This window comes from Callorhinus ursinus, unplaced genomic scaffold, assembly GCF_003265705.2.
Source record: "Callorhinus ursinus isolate GAN/ISIS: 27379988/994484 unplaced genomic scaffold, GSC_fseal_2.0 scaffold81, whole genome shotgun sequence".
Taxonomy (NCBI): Eukaryota; Metazoa; Chordata; class Mammalia; order Carnivora; family Otariidae; genus Callorhinus; species Callorhinus ursinus.
Window position 1 is genome coordinate 2,170,781 of NW_027397143.1, and position 19,955 is coordinate 2,190,735.

The window sequence follows — 19,955 nt, forward strand, 5'->3', positions numbered from 1 at the left end:
CGTCCCCAGAACGGCCAGCCTGCAGGTGGGAAGCTCTGGGGGGTGGAGAGGAGATGCTGCACAGGGAGCCAGGCAGCCCTGGGTCCCTCCCTGCCACACACGGGGCTCTACAACTCACCAGCTATGTGGCCGCCCATGCCTCGTTTCCTCATCTGTAAAATGGGTACAATGGGGTAGTTACGTGGATCCCTGAGATGATGTGCCTGCAGTGCTCTGGGGACCACCTGCACAGGTGAGCCCATCCTCCCGTAGGCCCTCGAGAAATGTGTGTCCCTGAGCCACCGGCGCAGCTCCAGGGGAAGAATCAGTCCCCCAGACTGGGCTCTGGCAGACTGGATTTTGTGCAACGGAAACGAGTAACACTGAATAGAAAAGGGGAACTGGAGCCTGGGGAAAAAGCTCGTATCCAACGTGACAGAAAGTCAATAAGCAGATAAAGGGCTTATCTCAATATGTAAGACCCCAGGAGATGAACGGGCCAAGGACTTAAACAGGAAGAGGAGACATACCAAGTAATCAAGTGCAGGGAGATCATTCATCCTCGCTGGGGATCAGAGAAGCACAAAGTCAGGCAGAAAGTAAGGCTTCCCTGCTGGATCAGCAAAATATCAGTGAGCAAAGCCCCCTGTACTGGTGAGGAACGGAGATACCGGGGGGCTGCGCGGGGAACCAGCCTGGCTCTGCCCCAACAGCCGTGAGATTGTCGTGCGCTTGGATTCCGTGATTATTTCAGCCATTCGGTAAGTACCTCCTGACAGATGCTAAGAGCCAGGGCTCCAGGCGTCCGGGCTGGCTCGGGCTGTGGCCTGCAGGGTCAGCAACAGGAGAGGAATCCGAGGCCCCCACCTGCCAGGAGGTCCCTAAACCCAAATACCAGGAGAGGTTGCACTAAGGGCTTGCACGCCCAAATACCAGGAGAGGTTGCACTAAGGGCTTGCACGCCCAAATACCAGGAGAGGTTGCACTAAGGGCTTGCACGCCACTGGGCGCACAGCCTGCCCTGCACACTCTCCCAAGCTCCCACCCACCCCAGCAGGTCCAGGGCCCCTCCCCACGGTGGCAGAGTGGGAAAGAAAAGCCTGGCCTGTCAGAGGGGCAAGGACACATGGACATCCACGGGGACCCTGCGCCGCACGCCGTGCCCAGCAATCCTGTCCCACGAGAGCAAGAGAAGCTTCAAGTGCAACCGGGAGCCTGCCCACCTGTGCGGCCGTGTCTGCGGTCCCTGCCCCCACCCCAAGAGTCTGGAAGCCAAATGGGCTTGGCCTGTGGCCAGCACCATCTGTTTTGGGAAACCGCCTTACTCTGAACCGGGGCAGCCAGGAGCAGGGCAAGGGGCCGGGCTCAGAAGTCAGAAGAACAGGCCCTAACTCTGGCTTCTGCACCTGGCCCGGCCACCGGATCCGCTCTCCTCCTCCAGGATCCCCACTTCAGTTGTGTCCCCACCAACCCCCACCCGCCTGGAGCCACCCTTTCAAGAGCTAGGAGCCATCCTGATCCCTTCCCCCACACCCACGTCCTGTGAGCTCTACCTCCAAGGCGCATCTGCCCGCCCTCTCTCATCGGCCACGGGGCCCACCCAGGGCGCCACACAGGCCTCCCTGCTCCTACTCTGTCCACTGAGAGCCCTTCGAAGGCTTCCCACTGCTGGAAGAACAAGGCCCACCTCACACCACAACTCCACTGACCCGGCCCTCCCTACCTCCCCGGGCCCCGCGTCAAGTGCTTGTGCACCTGCTGTCCTCTCTACCTGGAGCAGTCCTCCCGGGGCAGCCAGTTTGGCCTCACCTCCCGCCTGGAGTAGCTCCCTCCCTCACCTGCCCTCTCTCATGTTACCCTTTCCCCGGCTTTTACCTGGTGCACAGATTTACCCCTCTGCTCACTGTGTGTCCCCACCCCCCGGCTGGAGAGCTCTGGAAGAACAGGGACTTCACCTGGCTCATTCCCTGATGTATCCCCAGCACCCAACCCAGCCCCAGACACAAGGTAGGTGCACAGTCAGAATGTGAATGAATGAATGAATGAATGAATGAGAGAACAAAGGCACCCCTCTAAGCCTCAGTGTCCCATCTCAGGAGGACAGCTGTCATTCCTATTGCTCCCCCTATGACTGGGGGAGCATCACTGGGCGCCTGGTCTGTCCCCAGTCCAAGCCACGGCCATCCACCTCCCTGCGCAGGCCCCGCTCCAAGGCCATCTCCTCCACCCGGTCCCGGCCCTGGACTGCTTCGAATCCTGTGCAACCTTTCGCCTGAGCCCTGACCTTGTCCCAGACGTGCACCTCACCCTGCCTGGACACCCCCAGGAGGTGGTCTAGCCACACAGCTCCGGATGAAGCCCACACCCCAGCACTGAGCCCAGACCGATGGGGCCAAATCAGCTCTGGGAGAGACACCCCAACTGCGGCCCCAGAAGCCAGCCCATGTTCCAAACACGGGTGAGCATGTGTGCACGTGCAAGGGAGAGGGGGAGCCTGAGCGTGGGAGGGGAAGAGAGCCAGACACCAACATTTCCCCCTAATTGTGTGACCTTTTCCCAGCTCCGGGTTCCTTCAGGGCCAAGTGCACAGCACTGCTTGGTATTAATTTCAAAGAGAAATGGGTCAAGGAAAATTGGACATTTTTCTAGACAACACTTCAGGCATGGAGCTGGCTGAAGTGTCTGCCACCCTATGAAGACTCCTGAGAGGCCACGGGGCCTGTGATCAGAGCTGGTACAAATCGGCAGAGTTCAGACCCCACGCCCAGACCCAGTGTCTGCTTCTGGGGCAGGACCTTCTGTCCCCTTCAGACATCCCTGGAGCTATCTCTGCAGCCCCATCCCCCCGATGCCGGGAGCCAGCACTTCTCGCTGGCCATGGGGACCCTCTGCATCCTCAAGAGGACTATGTCCTGGGACCCTGTCCCTCTGCCCCTCGTCGTGTGGACACAGCACGCAGGAATGTCTCCTTCACAATCGTCCCAGGGGGTACCTGAGGTGTAGACAGAGGCTCCTCAGGGTCCTCGGGGATACTCAGGCCCAGCTGCTCCCACCCCTGGCAGGCCGGCTGGTACATCTGAGGCACAAAGGCCACAGACATGCTAAGTTGCCCCTGGAGACATCACGTCTCTTCCAGAAACATCCCAGTCTGCGGTGCTGAGGACCTGCCGAGAGCAGGCCATGTGGAGCCCATGGCCCAGGCAACAACCAGACACACTGCTCTTGCTAATTAAACCCCAGACGCAGCCAGAGCAGCCGCGTGTGATCTGGGAAGCAGGCATGGTAACCGCGTGCCAATGAAAAGCTCTTTGGGGGGACACTGGCAACACAAACGTAAGGGAAGGAAAGAAGGAGCATCAGATGATTGTGGCTGTGGAAGAGAGAGCCACGGAGCAGGGGCAACAGGGGCAGAGGACCTCAGAGCCTGAGACAAACGGCCCGAGTCGCAAGGATGGGTAAATGGGTAAGAGCAAGCATGGAGTAAGTGCCACGCTGAGGAGGAGAGGAGGACCGGCTTGTCCAACTCCCACTGCCTCCTCTGCCCATGCCATTGCACCCGTCTTACAGATGAGTAAACTGAGGCACCACAGGGTGGGGCAGGCTGCCCAGGTAGGTACACTCGACCTCGACACCGAGCCGCCTGGCTCTGCTGAGAACCATCCCTTGGATCTGAGTGAGGGCCACACCCAGGCCAGAGCCAAGCCGCCGTCCCCAGGTGGCACTCGTCATCTGTTCACGGTGCCCCAGCAAAGATCAGGTCTCTCCTGGACCACATTCACTTGGTTCCAGCCCTGAACAAGATCCCACAGCAACTCAGGAGGAAAGAGGGAGGGAGGGGGGCAGGCCAGAGACACAGAGACAGCGAAATTTATGTCTGAGGAGAGCAGCTGAGCACGTGGGCTGTCCTCCACAGGGAGGGCGGGTATGCCTGGCTGCATCCTGGGGGCGGGGGCACACCGGGCCCTCATAACCCACCAGACGGGGCCCCCATCTGCGGACCCCACGCAGAGAGCGTCCCTGCTCGCCAACAGCTCTGGGGCATTCTCCCAAGTCTGACCCCAGACAACTCCTGGCCTTGGAGAAATGTGCAGCTTCTGCTGTCCCAGCGCCAGCCCCCGCTTCTGCTGTCCCAGCGCCAGCCCCCGCCCACCCCTCCGGCATGAGGCCACGTCACCACACTGGCATCTCCTCCGGCTGTCCAGGGGGCCGGCCACAGAGCGGCGGGAGTGCTGAGGTCTCTGCCAAGGGTGCGCTCAGCTCTGAAACACGCCTCTCAGAGCCCAGAGCCGGGCCAGCTGCCTTGGGTTTCACAACCAAGTGCTTGTCCTTGGGTTTCCTCTGGTCCCTGAGCTGCAGACACAGCCCAGGGGTGGAATGAGGAGGAGGAATGGAACACCGAGGCACCCAGGCTTTCGGCTGCACCTCTGAGCTGGCTGGGCGGGGCATGAAGCCAACTCCAATATGAGAGCCCCCAGGTCACCCACCACCTGAGAGGGCCAGGTCCGGCCACAGGGCTCAGGGAGTGTCTCAGGGACACAGAGAGAAGCCCCCAGACACCACCCATGCCTGGGGCTCAGGGTGCAAAGCCAGCCAAGGGCCTCCCTCCCCACTCCAACAGAACCTCAGGCTTCAACACTTAGATACCGTATAGGCTGAATCACGGCCCGCAGGATGTCCACAGCCTCATCCCCAGACCCTGTGAGTGTTCCCTTTATGGCTGAAGGCACTCAGCTTATCCTTAACTTAATCACATTAAAGATCTTGAAATGGGTAGAGTCTTCCAGATTACCCCAGTGGGCTAAACGTAATCACAAGTGTCCTTGTCAGAGGGACACAGAGAGAGACTGGACTACAGAAGAGGAAACCGACCACGGGAGCAGAGTCCAGAGTGAGGCGGCCACCAGCCAAGGGATGCCAGTGACCACCAGAAGCTGGGGGAGGCCAGGAAGAGCTCCTCCCTCCCACTGAGCCTCCAGAGGGAACCCACTTTGCTGGCACTTTGATTTTAGCCCCTTCAGATCTGTTTTGGATGTCTGGCCTCCAGAACTGTAAGCGAATAAACCTGTGTTGTTTTAAGCCACTGTGTCTGTGGTAATGTGTCTCGGTTGTAACAGGAAACTGAGATGAGCGTCAACCGTATGGAGAGGAAAGCCTCACTGCGCTGGCCTCCAGAAGTCAGCACCCCCTCCACACCCTCTCCAGGCCTCAGCCTCTCCCTTACGCCTCACACCCGCTGCGTCACCGGGGCAGGCCTGGGGATCTACCTGCCATTAAGTGGAGCCTTGCCCACCTCCTGTCCATGGCATGTCCTGACAGGACTCCACTCTCTTCCCAACCCCCCGGACTCTCTGCCTCCAGCCTGGACCACAGTGGGCTGGCTGTGACAAAGAGCTCTCTCTCAGGCCCCTTTCCTCCCAGGGCTGCCCACTGCCTGCAGGACACCATCCACGCTCTGGAACATTCCAGGCTGCAGGTCCCAGCATCAGCTCTGGCCCCCTGGCTCCTGGCCCTGCACGCCTATCTCCAGCTTCACTCCTGAGGCAGCCCCTTCCCGACTCCTCAGAAGCCTGGAAAACTCCTACCTGGCTCAAGCCAATGTCATGGGATACACGGAAATGTGCAGTGGGTCAGCAGAGGAAAGACTGGGCCGCCGGGTATAGAGACCGCGGGCCGGCCACGTGGAGGAGCCACGCGGAGCGGCAGACAGCGCCAGCACCCTCCCGCTCTCTCTCACTGGCCTCCCTTGGCCTCGGCAGGGCAGAGAGCTCCCAAGGGCGGCGAACCTCCTCTGCCCGCCTGACAGCAGCAGGCAGAGGTCTGGAACAGGCTGGTTCCGAGGAGTGGGCAGCCAAGGTCACGGGCACTGAGCAGTCTGACTTCTCTTCCTTCAGCCAGGGCCCAGTGCAAGGCAGGGCGGGAGGGCACAGTGGCCCATTGGGCGGTTCTGTGGGATGGGAACCACTGCCCTCGACAGGAGCACACAGCCCCCTCCTCTGCAGGGAGACTAGAAAAGCAGCCCCCAGAGGAGCAAACGTAGTCACTTCTGCCTCTGCCTCTCATAAGCCAATGGGGCCAGGTGGCCAATGGGGGCCATGTTTTATTTGGCTCATATGGTGCTTGTTAGAAATGTGAAGCAACATTTTAAAATCATGAGGGTTCCCATAGAAGTTCCGATGTCTGGATGCTCTTGACAGTGAGGATCGCTGGCCCAGGCCCACGCTCCCACCAGGTCATGGTCAGGGGAGCCAAAGAGGGGCTGCCCCGGGGGATGAGGCCTCTGGTCGGCCCTGTGCCCACAGTGAGGCCAGGGCTGGATGCCATGTGCCCACCACACTCCCGCTACTGTTTTCCTTTTAGCAGAGACACATTCTCCGTGCCCATCGTTTATGGCAAAAGGAGGGAAGGGAAAGTCAGGCCAAGCACTTAGCCTCTGCCACCGTCCTCACTGGCATCTCCAGCTGCGTCCTGCCAGCCTCGGAGTTTGTGGCTCTTGTCTTGGGATGGCAGGACTCTGCTAGTGGCACCATGTGTCTAGCAGGGAGACCACATGCCCCGCTCACTGTGGGGACCTTTGGCCTCCTGCACACAGCCAGGCCCTTCGTGTCTGCAGCCAGGCCAGCTTTGTGCATGCAGTCTTGGGGCCAGCCTGGCCACACCATGGCCCAGCCTCTCCAGGCCCCACAGTCTGGCTGAGACTGGACGAGGGCCCAGCAGAGGCAGAGGGAAGGGGTCCTGCCTGAGCTGCACCTGAGCCCTGTCCCCAGAGAAGGAGCGAGGGGTACCTGCTCCTCCACAGACGTACATCCCATTTTCACTGTAGAGCCAGCCATGCCCAGGAGGGCTGGGTCACCTCCTAGCTAAGCTGAGTAGTGGCCCCCAAAGATACCAGGTCCTTCCTGGGACCTGTGACTGTTACCTTATGGGACCAAAAAGGGACTTTGCCGATGTGATTAGATCACAGATCTTGAGATGAGGGAGATCATTCTGGATTATCCCGATGGGCCCTAAATGCAATCACATGCATTCTTGTAAGAGAGAGGCTGAGGGAGATTCACACACGAGGAAGATGCAGTGTGACCAAGAGGCAGAGACTGGAGTGATGTGGCCACAAGCCAAGGGATCTCAGAAGCCACCAGAAGCTGGGAGAGGCCAGAATATATTCCCCTGCAGCCTCCAGAAGGAGCACCACCCTGCCCACACTTGACTTCAGCCCGGTGATACTCTTTTCAGACTTCTTCTGCCTTCCAGAACTGTAACAGAATAACACACTGCAGCTGCAGTGACCCAGCTAAGGGTAAGACATTGCGGTAGCCAGAGTAGGAGGCAGCGACATGCCAGGTCCCCAGCGCAAGTACAAGGCAGGGCTTCCAGCCCAGACTGGGGCTCCTCTTCCCACACCGGCCGGCCCTGGCTCCCCCTCAACAGCCCCAGACAGGGTTGACAGATGGTAGCCAGGGCAGGGCTCAGGCACAGGCTCAGTAGTCCAAGTGGACCCTGTCCATGTATGTGTGCAAGTGCAACCACAGACGTGCCACACACACACACACACACACACACACACACACACACCAGGGAGGCTGACGTTACACAGTCCCCTGGTACCACATTGCCCTGGACACAGGGCTGGCTCAGAGTGGGGACAGACAATGGGACCAGGTGTACCTGAGAGAGGCCTGGCATGGAGGAGGCCTGGAAATCCCTCAACCACCAGTCCCTGAAAGACCACCGTGGCCCCCTGGCCTCCTCAGCTCTGCACTCCTGCCCCTGCCAGGCTCCTGGGCCCAGCGAGTGGGGCAGAGATGAGGAGAGAAAAGGTGCCCCCTCCTCTCCCTCAACCCTTCACCCACCCTGAGACCTTCCTCTGGGGCCCAAGGGCAACACTGCTATACACTACACTGCTCTATGCACACACCAGACCCGGGCCTGAGTCTGTGACGACATGTGAACACCTTCATTTCCCATCCATTTCCCTGGGGCAGTCTGCAACCCAGCAACTGACCTCTGATGATGGAGACTATCAGTGATGACAATCCTCTGAGGCTGGGTGGACCCCCAACATCACTCCAGGAGGGCTGTTGGTTGTTCAGGGAAACAGACAGTGTGCCTTGGGACCCCAGGGGAGCCGTGTGGGACACACCCACCCACCCCCCACTAGGCACCCCCGACCCCCAACCCCGCACCCAGCCAGATGCCCAGCTCCCAGACCGGAAGGCCCAGAACAGGTGTTTTCCCTTTCCCAGATGACCCATCCTACCCACTGCCCATCACAGGGGTTTCAAACCCGCTTCCAGGAGTTGCCTTCTGGGTAGGAGAGGAGGAGGCCTCAAGTCCATGCCTCCTGCTCGCTTCAGCCACACCCACAGTGATCTATCAGGGTCCCCATCAGAATTCACTAGAATAAAAGGACCCCTTGGCGAGTAAGTCGGAGCAGGAGATGAACCATGAGAGACGATGGACTCTGAAAAACAAACTGAAGGTTCTAGAGGGGAGGGGGGTGGGGGGATCGGTTAGCCTGGTGATGGGTATTAAAGAGGGCACGTTCTGCGTGGAGCACTGGGTGTTATGCACAAACAATGAATCATGGAACCCTACATCAAAAACTAATGATGTGATGTATGGTGATTAACATAACAATAAAAAAAATTTTAAAAAGGACCCCCTTGGCTTGTGTGCGCGTGCGCGCACACGCACACACAAACACACACATCCTAGGGCTCTGTGCCCAGCCAAGGACACTGTTTCTACATATCTCCTGGCTGCACTCTGGGCCCTGACGAGGCCCAGGCTAACGGAAAGCTGGACCGTCTGAGGTCACTGTGGGCCCTCAGCCCAGCCCCAGCATACCATGAGTTCAGACCCTCTCCAGCCAGGGCTGGGTGGGAAGGGACGTCCAGGGAGAAATGTACTCTTGGGTGACCAAGTCACCCACACAGGATCATGCTGACACTGGGCACGAACATCACGGAAAGGGGACTTGGCCCCAGACCCTGGGCCTGTGGCCTGGCCCTACCACGCACAGCCCACAGCCTGGAGCCTACACACCCATGGCCCAGGCCTGAGGCCCAGACCCCAGGCTGGAATGCCTTTGCCGCACCCCACCACCTTCCAGCACAACCTCAATCTCCAACCTGTGCAGCATCTACTTTTTTTTTTTTTTCGAACTGGGCTCCACACTCAGCATGGAACCCCACGCAGGGCTTGAACCCATGACCCTGAGATCAAGACCTGAGCAGAGATCAAGAGTCAGACACTTAACCGACAGAGCTACCCAGGTGCCTCTCCCCAGCATCTTCTATGGCCAGTGGTTTCTGAGTTTATCCTGAGTCTGAAACTCCTTTCCTGCATTCCGAGTTCCAAACTCTCACCAGCACTAGGTGGATGGCTGGGGGAGGGGAGGACAGATTTAATGGAAGGTCCCTAAAGACCCACAAAAGCCCAGAAAATAAGTCAAGGCCAGCACAGCCACGGGGGAGGGCTGCCATGTTCAGGAGACCGGCACCACCTGGAATCTGGGATCAGAGACAGCCCCGGGCACCTGGCAGCCCCTCTTGGCAGACGCCACCTCACCTGGCCTAAGCAGGACCCAGAAGCACCACGCCCAAGGCCCAAGGAGGCAAGCCCTCAGCTATCTGAGACATAGGCATTTCTAATCTCACTGGACATAGAAGGCAGAAGCCAGAGGCCCAAACATGCCTGAGGGGAGCCGTCCAGCATGGGCCTGACCCCTGATCTGGGGCACTTCTGCTGCCCCACTTTCATCCCTACCCTCACCCTACCCGGTGACTCTCCATTCCTCCCTCTGCGGAGAAGCCCAAGGGTAGGACAGAGGCAGGAAGGCTGAGGCTGGGGAAGGCCTGGCAGACAGGTGATTCATCACCTGGGAAAAAGGGTCCACCCAAAGTATTGATCGGCTCCAGAGAGCGCCGGGCTTCCTGACGGAACAATTTCTGTGCAAAGGTATCTGACGCCACTGCTTGAAATTAGAATAGAGCCCTGCCGGCCTGCACCCAATTTATCTATCAAGCTGGGAAGTCAGACTGAGAGACCTAAAATAAATGAGCCAGGGCTGTCTGGGGTGATGGGAGTGTCCTGGCAAATCACAGCACGGCTGGGCTGGCCTGGGGTGGGGGGTGGGGGGGCTCAGGGGTTCTTGGTCAAAATGCAGATGAGCCTGACCCAAGACGCAGGCCTCCAGGCCCCGTTGCTGCCACCTGCCCTGGCCATCTGCAGCCAGGGGGCCAGTACCAGAGGCTGAGGACTGAGCCCAGCCCTTAACAACCGGGCACAGGCAAGGCAACCTCATCTGGTCCTTGGGGCCCTGAGGATCATGAGGCCTGCTAGGACCATGGTCCGACCCCAACCTGGCCTCGCTACAGCCTGGAACCCAAGATCCCAAGAATGCTGGGGAGGTTTGGGCTTGAGGTCTGAGCGGCTGCTTGTCACCAGGCCCACCCAGAAGCTCTTTCCACGCTCCTGGGCCCAGAGTGTGCTTTCGTTCTAAGTCACAAAAGAAAAAAAAAAAAAAAAACCATGAGAGTCTGTACAGGCCTCTCTCTGGAGGCCGTGGGGGTGCCTCTGGGGTCTTTGTCACACACTTCCCCCCTTTCCTCCCTTTGACACGGACACGACTCCCAGAGGAAGCAGGGTCTGAAAAGGGCCAGAGGAGAGCTCAGGGCCTTTCTCTGTGAGCAGCCAGGGAGGGGCGGTCAGTTGTGATTGCAGGGAAGATGGTCTGCACAGAGGAAGAGGGAGGCTGTCTGGGGCCAGCAGACACCTTCTTTAGAGGCACGGGCTCAGAGACATGGGCATGGGACTCAGGCCCAGGTGCAGGCCTGCTCTGTGCTTCTCCTGCTCCCCGACACCAGCTAGCCCTCAAGCAACAGAACGGGGGCCCCTGGGCAGCCTCCACTGCTGGCTATGGAGGTCCCAGACCTGTCAGCTTGTGGCCCACGTGCAGCAAGAGCAGAGGCCCCCACCCCGGCACCACAGCACCCCACCATGCCACATGGTCAGTGAGAGCAGAGCTCAGGTTCGGCCTGGGGCCAGGCCTGCAGAAGGGGTGCCTGGGGCCCCCAGGGGGACAACTGGGGCCCACCAAGCAGCCTTACCTATGTCTAGGACCTGTGGCCCCCCCAGAGGAGGGGGCCTCGGGGTGGGTGGCCGGCGATACACAACGTGCACACGGCCCTGCTCAGCCTCCTTGGCTGCCAGCCCCTTCTCCAGGGGCTCGATGAAGAACTCCTCCTCCTCCATACGGATCAGGCCAGCCTGCAGGGCAAAAACAAAACAGTTCAAATTCCCAGAGCACAGAAGACCAAGGATGGACAACAGCGAGGAGGGTCCCAGGGGGACCTCCTACCAGACTGACAGGGCCAGAAGGACCCTGCCCAGCACCCCAGCTAGGCTCCAGGCTTGAACCCCGTGCCAGGGAAGGTGCAGACAGGTGACCCCAGAGGTCCCATCTGCCCAGAGCCTCCACTTCTAGTCACTGAGGCCAGAGCCCTGGATGGTCGTGAGGCCCATCAGGAGAAGAAGCTCTATCTGGGTCATCCCCAACCCCATCCTCAGAAGCCCAAAATCCAAGACAAATAAATGCCCAAACTGCCACTGGGGACTGAATCTGCCACAGACATGTTAAGGTCGACCCACAAGGTATTTTCAAAGTTCTGAACCCAACGCTCAAAGTGATGAGACTTCATGTTTCAAAACTGGAATTCCAGTTTCCCTTGCAAAACACAGGCTGACCACAGTGCATGCTGCTGAGCGGTGGACTCCCCAGATGGAGCACGCAGCCCTGCAGCTGACCTCAGTCCCCGTGCCCCCAGCATCTATCCTTTCCTCCATCATCGGTCACCGGCCCGGAATCTACAGCAACTGACCTGCTGCCTCCCCCAAGACGGCCCATAGTCTTCCCCTGCTGGAGAGCCCTCACTGGACCCCTGTCCCCGCCGGGATTCAGGCTGCTCTGTATGTACTCTGGCAGCCAAGGCCCTCAGCCTGCCACTGCCCTCCCAGCCTCTGGCTCACACACCTCACCCAAGTGGCTGGGACAGTCCCCTCCTGCCAGTACAGCCCTCACAGCTGGCCCTCCTCACCCTGGCCATCTGGTAAACTCCCATTCTCTCTTCAGCACCTGGTTCAGATACCGCAACTGCAGGTGCATGGCCCTACCCTCCCTTTGGCCCTCCAGCCAGCACTGCTGCATCTAGCTCCCATGCGTTTGATTTTCCATCTATTATCCATAAACTGATGGTCTCACACTGGGGTCCCCACTGTGTCGACCTGCAGATGTATTTCCTTGAAATCATACATTTATGACCCACTCGGGGTTTTTCGGGGGTTTTTAACCATTTTATGGAGATATGATTGGCATGTGAAAAGACATGCGTAGTTAATGTACACAACTCGGTGAGTTTGGGAATGAGTACACACTCATGAAATCACCACCACTGTCAAGGGCACAAACATATCCACCTTTCGAAGTACCCTCTTACCCCCTTTATCATCATTCCTTCCTGGTCAGAAGACTTCATATAATACTGACCCTCTTAGCAAATTTTAAGTATATGATAGAATACTGTTAGCTATAGGCGCTGTGCTATAGAACAGATCTCCAAAACTTACCTGCATAACTGAAATTTTGTACCCTTTGACCATTACCTCCCATTCTCCCCTCCTCCCAGCCCCTGGCAACCACCATGCTATTCTCCACCTGCTATGAGTTTGAGTATTTTTTAAGAGATTTATTTATTTATTTGAGAGAGAGCACATGGAGGGGGAGGGGCAGAGGGAGAGAGAGAATCCAAGCAGACTCCCCGCTGAGCAGGGAGCCCTACAGGGGGCTCGATCCCACGACCTTGAGATCATGACCTGAGCTGAAATCAAGAGTCAAAGGCTTAACTGACTGAGCCACCCAGGCACCCCGAGTTTGAATATTTTAGATTCTATATTTGTCTTCCTGTGGCTAGTTTATCTCACTTAGTATAATCCAGTTTCATCCATGCTGTCCCAAATGGCAGGATCTCCTTCCTTCTTTATAAAGGCTGAGTAACTTTGCAGATGATATGATACTGTATGTGGAAAACCCAAAAGACTCCACCTCAAAACTGCTAGAACTCATACAGGAATTCAGTAAAGTAGCAGGATATAAAATCAATGCACAGAAATCAGTGGCATTCCTGTACACCAACAACAAGACAGAAGAGAGACAAATCAAGGAGTCGATCCCATTTACAATTGCACCCAAAACCATAAGATACCTAGGAATAAATTTAACCAAAGAGGCAAAGGATCTGTACTCAGAAAACTATAAAATACTCAGGAAAGAAATTGAAGAAGACACCAAGAAATGGAAAAACGTTCCATGCTCATGGATTGGAAGAACAAATATTGTGAAGATGTCAATGCTACCTAGAGCAATCTACACATTCAATGCAATCCCCATCAAAATACCATCCACTTTTTTCAAAGAAATGGAACAAATAATCCTAAAATTTGTATGGAACCAGAAGAGACCCCGACTAGCCAGAGGAATCTTGAAAAAGAAAAGCAAAGCTGGCGGCATCACAATTCCGGACTTCCAGCTCTATTACAAAGCTGTCATCATCAAGACAGTATCGTACTGGCACAAAAACAGACACATAGATGAATGGAACAGAATAGAGAGCCCAGAAATGGACCCTCAACTCTATGGTCAACTCATCTTTGACAAAGCAGGAAAGAATGTCCAATGGCAAAAAGACAGTCTCTTCAACAAATGGTGCTGGGAAAATTGGACAGCCACATGCAGAATGAAACTGGACCATTTCCTTACACCACACACAAAAATAGACTCCAAATGGTTGAAAGACCTAAACGTGAGACAGGAGTCCATCAAAATCCTAAAGGAGAACACAGATAGCAACCTTTTCGACCTCAGCCGCAGCAACTTCTTCCTAGAAACATCGCCAAAGGCAAGGGAAGCAAGGGCAAAAATGAACTATTGGGATTTCATCAAGATAAAAAGATTTTGCACAGCAAAAGAAACAGTCCACAAAACCAAAACACAACCGACAGAATGGGAGAAAATACTTGCAAATGACATATCAGATAAAGGGCTAGTATCCAAAATCTATAAAGAACTTATCAAACTCAACACCCAAAGAACAAATAATCCAATCAAGAAATGGGCAGAAGACATGAACAGACATTTTTCCAAAGAAGACATCCAAATGGCCAACAGACACATGAAAAAGTGCTCAACATCGCTCGGCATCAGGGAAATCCAAATCAAAACCTCAATGAGATACCACCTCACTCCAGTCAGAATGGCTAAAATTAACAAGTCAGGAAACGACAGATGTTGGCGGGGATGTGGAGAAAGGGGAACCCTCCTACAATGTTGGTGGGAATGCAAGCTGGTGCAACTACTCTGGAAAACAGTATGGAGGTTCCTCAAACAGTTGAAAATAGAGCTACCATATGATCCAGCAATTGCACTACTGAGTATTTACCCCAAAGATACAAATGTAGGGATCCGAAGGGGTACATGCACCCCAATGTTCATAGCAGCAATGTCCACAATAGCCAAACTGTGGAAAGAGCCAAGATGTCCATCGACAGGTGAATGGATAAAGAAGAAGTGGTATATATACACAATGGAATATTATGCAGCCACCAAAAGGAATGAGATCTTGCCATTTGCAACGACATGGATGGAACTGGAGGGTGTTATGCTGAGTGAAATACGTCAATCAGAGAAAGACATGTATCATATGACCTCACTGATATGAGGAATTCTTAATCTCAGGAAACAAACTGAGGGTGCTGGAGTGGTGGGGGATGGGAGGGATGGGGTGGCTGGGTGATAGACATTCGGGAGGGTATGTGCTATGGTGAGCGCTGTGAATTGTGCAAGACTGTTGAATCACAGATCTGTACTTCTGAAACAAATAATGCAATATATGTTTAAAAAAAAAAAGAAGAAGAAGAAGATAGCAGGAGGGGAAGAATGAAGGTGAGTAAGTCAGGGGGGGAGAGAACCATGAGAGATGATGGACTCTGAAAAACAAACTGAGGGTTCTAGAGGGGAGGGGGGTGGGGGGATGTGTTAGCCTGGTGATGGGTATTAAAGAGGGCACATTCTGTGTGGAGCACTGGGTGTTATGCACAAACAATGAATCATGGAACACTACATCAAAAACTAATGATGTAATGTATGGTGATTAACATAATAATAAAAAATGAAAAAAATAAAGGCTGAGTAATATTCCATTGTATATATGAACCACGTTTATCAATTGGTCATTTACAGATGGACATTTAGGTTGCTTTCATGCCTACTGTGAATAACGCTGTAATGAATATGGAAGTGCAGATATCTTTCAATATTCAGTTTGCATTTACTTTGGACATATACATAGAAATGGGACTGCTGGATCATAGGGCAGTGCTATTTTTAATTTTTTGAAGAACCTCCTTAGTGACATATGTGACATACTGAAGAACCAATTCATATTCCCACCAACAGTGCACGAGGGTTCCTTATCTCCACATCCTTGCCAACACTTGTTATATTGTATTTTTCATAATCATTCTAATAGATGTGAGATGATATGGTTGGTTTTGATTTGCATTTCCCTGATGTTGAGCACCTTTTATGTATTTATTGATCCTCTGTACGTCTTCTTTGAAAAAATGTCTAATTCAGGCTGTTGGCCCATTTTAATCAGATTATTTTTCTTCTGCTTTGAGTTGTAGAACTTCCTTGTGTATTCTGGATATTAACCTAACTGATATATGGTTTGCAATATGTTCTCCCATTCCATAGGTTGCCTTTTCATTTTGTTGATGGTTTCCTTTGTGGTGCAAAAGCTTTTTAGTTGGATGTAGTCCCACTTACTGATTTTTGCTTTGGTTGCTTATGCTGTCAGTGTCATATTCAAAAAACCATTGCTGAGACCAATGTCAAGGAACTTTTCCCCTATATTTTCTTCTATTTTTAAGGTTTTGGGTCTTACACGGAAGTCTTTAATCCATTTAGGGTTAACTTTTGTGAGTGGTATAGGACTGGGGTCTTGTTTCATTCTTTGGCATGTGACCATCCAGTTTGCCCAACATCATTTATTGAAGAGATTCTTTCCCCATTGAGTATTCTTGGCTTCCTGGTGAAATATAAACTGACTGTATATGTGTGGGATTATTTCTAGGCTCTCAATCATGTTCTATTGGTCTATGTGTCAATACCATACTGTTTTGGTTACTGTAGCTTTGAGATCTAGTTCGAAATCAAAAAGAATGATGTCTCCACCTTTGTTCTTTCTTAAGATGGCTTTGACTATTTGGGGTCTTTGGTGGTTCCATGCAAATTTTAGGGTTGGTTTTGTATTGGAATTCGGAATTTTAATAGTGTTCCATTGAATCTGTAGATGGCTCTGAGTAGTTCAGATATTTTAACATTACTAACTCTTCTGATCCATGAACACAGTATATCTTTCCATTTATTTGTGTCTTCTTTAATTTCTTTCATCAGTATCTTTTTTTTTTTTTTGGTGTATAGATCTTTCACTTCCTTGGATAAATTTATTCCTAATACTTTTAACATTTTAGATGCTATTATAAATGAAATTGTTTTCTTTCTTTTTCAGATAGTTCATTGTTAGTGTATAGAAATTTAATTGATTTTTGTATGTGATTCTTGTATCCTGAAACTTTAATGAATTTGGTGATTAATTCTAACAGTTTTTGGTAAGTCTTTAGGATTTTCTATATACATAAGATCATGTAACCAGGAAACATGGACAATTTTATTTCTTCCTTTCCTATTTGGGGCCTTTTCTTTATCTTGCCTGACTGTTCTGGTTAGAAGTTCCAGTACTGGGACACCCGGCTGGCTCAGTCAGAAGAGCGTGCGCCTCTCAATCTCGGGGTTTTATATAAGTTCAAACCCACATTGGGTGTAGAGATTACTAAAAAATAAATAAATAAATAAACTTAAAAAAAAAAAAAGAAATTCCAATACTAAGTTGAATACAACTAGTGAGAGTGAGCACCCTTGTCTTGCTCGTGATCTTAGCAGGAAAGCTTTTTTAACCTTTCACTATTCGGCATGATGACAGCTGCAGGCTTGTCACATACAACCTTTATTATGTTGAGCTATGTTCCTTCTATAACCAATTTGTTAAGAGTTTTATCACGAAAGGGGGTTGAATTTTGCCAAATGCTTCTCTGCATCTATTGAAATGATCCTCTGAATTTTATTTTTCATTCTGTTAAGGTGGTGTATCACATTTATTGATTTGCATATGTTGCAACAACCCTGCATCCCAGGGATGAATCCTACTTGATCATATGCATGATCCCTTCAATGTGCTGTTGAATTTGGTTTGCTAGTAGCTTGTTGGGAATTTTTGCATCTACATTCACCTGGGATATTGGCCTGTAGTTTCCAATGCTGGCCTCATAAAATGAGTTTGGGAGTATTCCTTCCTCTTGGATTTTTTGGAAGAGTTTGAGAAAGCTTGGCATTAATTATTCTTGAAATGTCTGGTAGAATTCACCTGTGAAATCATCTATGCCAGGGCTTTTCTTTGTTTGGAAATATATTTTATTACTAGTTCAATCTCCTTACTCATTATTGGTTTGTTTAGATTTTCTATTTCTTCATGATTCAGTCTTGGTAGGTTGTATGTTTCTAGGAATTTATCATTTATTACAGGTTGTCCAATCCGTTGTATACTATTCTCTTATGATCCTTTATATTTCTGTGATGTCGGTTGTAATGTTTTTTTAAATTTTATTTACATCTTAACTTTACTTGGCTTTGTTGATTCTTTTTATTGTTTTTCTGTTCTCTATTTCATTCATTTCTACCATGATCTTTGTTATCTTCTTCCTTCGGCTAACTCTGGGCTTAGTTTGTTCTTCTTTTCCAAGTTCCTTGAGGTATAAAGTTAGGTTGTTTATTTGAAATCTTTCTTTTTTATTGTAGGTATTTATCACTACATACTTCCTTCTTAGAACCACTTTTGCAGTATCACAGAAGTTCTGGCATGCTGTGTTTCCATTTTTATTTCAAGGTATTTCCCCAATTTCCCTTTTGATTTCTTCTTTGACCCACTGGTTGTTCAAGAATGTGTTGTTTAATTTCCACGTTTGTGAATTTTCCGGTTTTCCTCCTGTTGTTGATTTCTAGTTTCATACCACTGTAATCAAAAAAGTTACTTGGTACGATTTCAGTCTTTTGAGAGAGAGCGAAAGAACGAGAGACCAAGAGAGCAAGAGCACGCACACAGAGGGAGGCAGAAGACGACTCCCCACTGAGCAGGGAGCCTGATGCGGGGCTCAATCCCAGGACCCTGGAATCATGACCTGAGCCAAAGGCAGACGCTTAACCAACTGAGCCACCCAGGTGCCCCTTCACATGTTCTTATGTTACTAATTAGCACCCTCTTCTTTCAGCTTGAAGAACTCTTAGCATTTCTTGTGGGTCTAGTATGATGAGCTCTCCTCAGCTTTTGTTTGGCTGGTAAAGTCTTTATCATGCCTTCATTTCTGAAGGACAACTTTGCAAGATAAAGTATTCTTTGCTGGTAGTTTTTTTTTTTTTTTTCTTTCAGCACTCTGAATATATCCTCCCAGTTTCTCTTGGCCAGCAAAATGTCTGCTGAGAAATCCACTGAGAGCTTTATGGGGGTTCTCTTGTAGGAGAGAAATTTTTTCTCTTGCTGCTTTTATAAGGATCTCTTTGTCTTTGATATTAGACAGTTTTATTCTAATGTGTCTTGGAGAAGAGCTTTTCATTTTTTTTTAAGATTTTATTTATTTATTTGAGAGAGAGAAAGAATGAGCAGTGGGGAGGGGCAGAGGGAGAGTAAGAGACAGAGAAGCAGACTCCCTGCTGAGCAGGAAGCCTGATGCGGGATTTGATCCCAGGACCCTGGGATCATGACCTGAGCTGAAGACAGATGCTTAACCAACTGAGCCCTCCCTGGAGATCTTTTAGATTGAAATTTGGGGGTGATTTTCATGAACTTGGATGTCCAAATCTCTCTTCAGGTTTGGGAAGTTCTCAGCCATTATTTCTTTAAATAAACTCTGCCCCTTTCTCCTCTCTTCTCCTTTTGGGACTCCAATAATGCGTAGATTGTTTCTCTTAATGGTGCCTCCTAAGCCCCACAGGCTTTCCTTGTTCCTTTTCATTCTCTTGTTCCTCTGACTGGATAATTTCAAATGATCTGCCTTCTAGCTCACTGAGTGTCTCTTCTACACAGTCCAGTCTGCTGTTGACGTTCTCTATTGAATTCTTCACTTCCATCACTGTATTTTTAAGCTCCAATATTTCTGTTTGGTTCTTGTTTAAGTTTTCTATTTCTTTGTTCAACTTTTCATTTTGTTATTGTATTGTTTTCCTGGTTTTTGTTAAATTGTTTAACTGCGCTCTCTTAGCGCTCTCAGAGCAACTTTGGAAGAATATTTTGAATTCTTTATTAGGCAATTCATGTATCTCCCTTCCTTTGAGATCAGTTACTGGGAGTCTACTGTGTTCCTTTGATGGTATCACATTTTTCTGATTCTTCATAATCCCTGTAGCTTTGCACAGGTTTCTGTGCGTTTTCAGACTTTATGAACTGACCTTCACCTGCAGGTGGGAGCACACTGGGTCATGCTGTAACCCCAGATCTAGTGGGCAAAAGCAGGGCACCAACTGCAGGGGGCGTGTGGTGGCTCTGGGTCCAGGGGGAGGCAGGGTGGGTAGGAAGGACACAATGTCTCATTGGCTTAGGCTGCTAGGATCCACGACATTGACAGCTGCATGGTCTTTGGTGAGCACTGCAGGGGTCTGCAATGGCTACAAGCACTCTTGGGGTCGTCAGTAGCACCTCCAGGTCCAGTGGCTAGAGATCAGGGCAGGCACTGGTGGTGGCCAGAGCTGGCTGGTATGCACACACTCAGCTGTGGGGATCAGCTGCAGGTGCCTGTGTAGTGGCAGGGTCTGG

The 19,955-nt window shown here is 51.7% G+C and overlaps 1 protein-coding gene across 1 annotated transcript in view; it reads right to left on the bottom strand.

The window, feature by feature from the left end:
* Positions 1-19,955, bottom strand: part of ADAMTS2 (ADAM metallopeptidase with thrombospondin type 1 motif 2) — a 224,122-nt gene that overhangs the window by 137,997 nt on the left and 66,170 nt on the right. The window contains exon 3 of the mRNA XM_025862620.2: positions 11,088-11,247. Coding sequence (XP_025718405.1) covers positions 11,088-11,247 — 160 coding nt within the window. The remainder of the gene's footprint in view (positions 1-11,087; positions 11,248-19,955) is intronic.